Source organism: Pinus tabuliformis, chromosome 9, assembly GCF_031772625.1.
Source record: "Pinus tabuliformis cultivar Carrire ecotype Pingquan chromosome 9, CPIR1, whole genome shotgun sequence".
NCBI classification, from domain to species: domain Eukaryota; kingdom Viridiplantae; phylum Streptophyta; class Pinopsida; order Pinales; family Pinaceae; genus Pinus; species Pinus tabuliformis.
Genome location: NC_142307.1, coordinates 1,733,608,864 through 1,733,611,550, shown reverse-complemented (window position 1 = coordinate 1,733,611,550; position 2,687 = coordinate 1,733,608,864). Strand labels below are relative to the sequence as shown.

Sequence of the window (2,687 nt, the reverse complement as noted above, 5' to 3'; positions counted from 1 at the left end):
AAGGACAATTCTTCATCATGTGGGGTTCTTCGCATATCCAACACTTCATAGGCTTCTTCGTCTTCAACTTGTCATTCAATCTCGAAGGCCCTTCATTTGTAGACATTTCCTTTCATTTATTAGACTTCTTATTTCTCTCTTCGGTCCCTTCATCATAATGTTCTACCACACGATTAACTACAACAAATGCTTCTTCTAGTGATTTAATAATCTACCTCTTCACCTGATTATGTGCCCAAGGTTTCAATCCTATAATGAAATTGAACACCTTTTCCTTTTCCGCCATATCAGGTAGCTCCAAGATCGCACTCGAGAATTCTCGTTGATATGCCTGTAGACTTCCTATTTGCTTCATGTACTTAATCTTCGTCCTTGCATCCCAAGTCTCATCTTGTGGGCTAAAATGAGTTTGTAAAGCTTTCTTCATGTCATCCCAAGTAGATATTTCATCAACATCACCACTGGCAATATGATCCATCTTCCTTCTCCACCACATCTTAGCATCCTTCATCAAGAATTGAGCAACTACTTTGACTTTGGCTTCATCATCAGGTAAGCCCAAGTGCTCCAAGTATTGCTCCATATCCCATAAGAAATTTCCAAGAGCTTTAGCACTCCTCATCCCATCATAAGATTTAGGTTCCTTGACTTTCACATGGGAAACTCCTCCAATAGGTCCTTGCCCAACTACTTTCTTCAAAACAGGTATCTTGTTTTGAGCATCATCAAGTGCTTTCTCCTACTTCAATATTTCCTCCAAACCGTGGTCTTTTGTAGCTCCTATGTCCTTGAGATCTTTCTCTGTTTGCATATACAATCACTTTTTATACTCGTATTGGATTTTGGGGTCTTCATGCTCTTCCTTTAGCTTCGTGAACTTCTCTTGAAATTCAACATTTTCGACCTCTAGTGCAACCACTCTAGAAGCTCAATCCTCCATCTTGTCCAATACCTTATCCATGAAAACTGTTCTGGCATCCTTGCTAGATTCACCTGTCAGAAGTTGAGGTTCTTCCACTTGATCAACCATCATCTTTTCTTGTGATCTAGTAAATACCATGCACTTCATTGTCGTTCAACGTCAACTCTTTACTTGACCTTGTCGAACTTCTTCACCAAAGCCATGCGGGAAGTATTATACCAACTTCGCACTAAGTGTAGTGATATCTTCTCTTTTTCCTTCAATGGACTCTGATACCAACTGTCATGCACCTATACTGGTGGTAGTCTTTCAACCGCACATAAGTAGGTAAGACATTGCTACACATTATCATTTCACTAATACATGTGAGTATGAAATACGCCTAACTCTTAAACACATAGTTTATTTTCTTCCAATTCTACTTAGTGTTAGAACACAGCAAAAATAAACATTCATACATTCACCATTTCATCATGTATGCATAGTGGAAATACGATTTTCTTCAATGGGAGGGGAAACTCCCCAATATAGAGTCTTCTTGTATGAGTAATAATAGTTCAATATTTTAGAAGTATATAATAAACAAGTTAGTAGCTAAGTCTACACACTTAGAAAATTTTCCATCTTGCTTGGAATCCTCAAATTTCCCTTTAGAAAAGTCCTCAAGTCACCTCCTACAACTTGCGTTAATTTCTAACTTGGTTGCCCACCATGTCAATTTTCCCACTAGGTCGGGTCGCTCACCGGGTCGGGTTGCCCACCTGTCATGTTTGTGTGCCCTGCAACCTCTGCTGGGTCGAGTCACCCAACATTTCGTGTCCATGTGCCCAACTTGCTCGCGCATCCTCTCATCGGGTCGTACGCCCAACTCCCATGTCAACACGCCCACCTGCACCCATGTTCTTCCTACCATGTCTGTGTGCCCACATTTCTGTGTCTGTGTGCTCGCATCTACACGTTGGGTCATGTGCGCCTGCATGTTCATGTCAAAGAGACCACACATGTGGCTTTTCTAGATTTCCGATTGCGGCTGCTTCAATCGCCGACCCTACCCTTACCCGCCTGCTGCCTTCGCCCTTGCCTTATCATTTTTCTTGTTCACCCTTCCTTTGATGGATGCTCACTTTCTTGAGTTCACTTGGTTTTTTTAATCTCTGTGTCATCCTCCTATATATATATGGGCACCCATGTGTTTGAGGGGCTCGACCCTCCTCCAAGTCGACGTCTCTTTCCATCATGTCACACCCTTTTAGTACATTGGCCCAAACATTACATTGGCCCAACCATACATCCACCCAACCATTATGCCTGCTTCCTATAAATTCTCCACAACTCCCCATCTGCCCAACACTTAGCCAAATTTGTGTTTATGGTTTATTGATCCATGTCTTTACTCACCCACCATGTCGTGCACGCCCAACTGGTTGCCCAATGTGGGTCTCCCAGTGTGTTCACCCAATTTAAGCACTAGTCACATTTAACCGATGTCGCCCATCGTCGGATAAAACCAATTTTTCCTCTGACTCATCTCGTCACGCATAATTGTGTCAGCTCGTGGACCTAACAACATGGCTCCCATGTGACAAAGATATTGGTGGAAATCATAGATAGTATGGTTAATTCTTCAAGGCGAAGGTATGGAGCATAAATACATGCATCGAATTTATCATTGTCCGAAAATTCTAGTTTTGATATGAATGAAGTTTATAACTATGGGTTGAATGTATATAACATAATATATAGTAATAAGATGGATAGGGTTTTG

General features: G+C 41.5%; 1 protein-coding gene across 1 annotated transcript; it reads right to left on the bottom strand.

Annotated features, from left to right (window-relative positions):
- Positions 1-211: 211 nt before the first annotated feature.
- LOC149155636 (uncharacterized) lies at positions 212-622 on the bottom strand. Its single transcript, XM_089444474.1, has one exon. The coding sequence runs from the start codon at positions 620-622 to the stop codon at positions 212-214; it is 411 nt and encodes a 136-aa protein (XP_089300600.1).
- Between the last annotated feature and the right edge of the window lie 2,065 nt (positions 623-2,687).

Bases quoted from the DNA above. Each gene is read 5' to 3' on its own strand.
- LOC149155636 (XM_089444474.1), bottom strand. From the start codon at position 622: ATGAGGAGTGCTAAAGCTCTTGGAAATTTCTTATGGGATATGGAGCAA.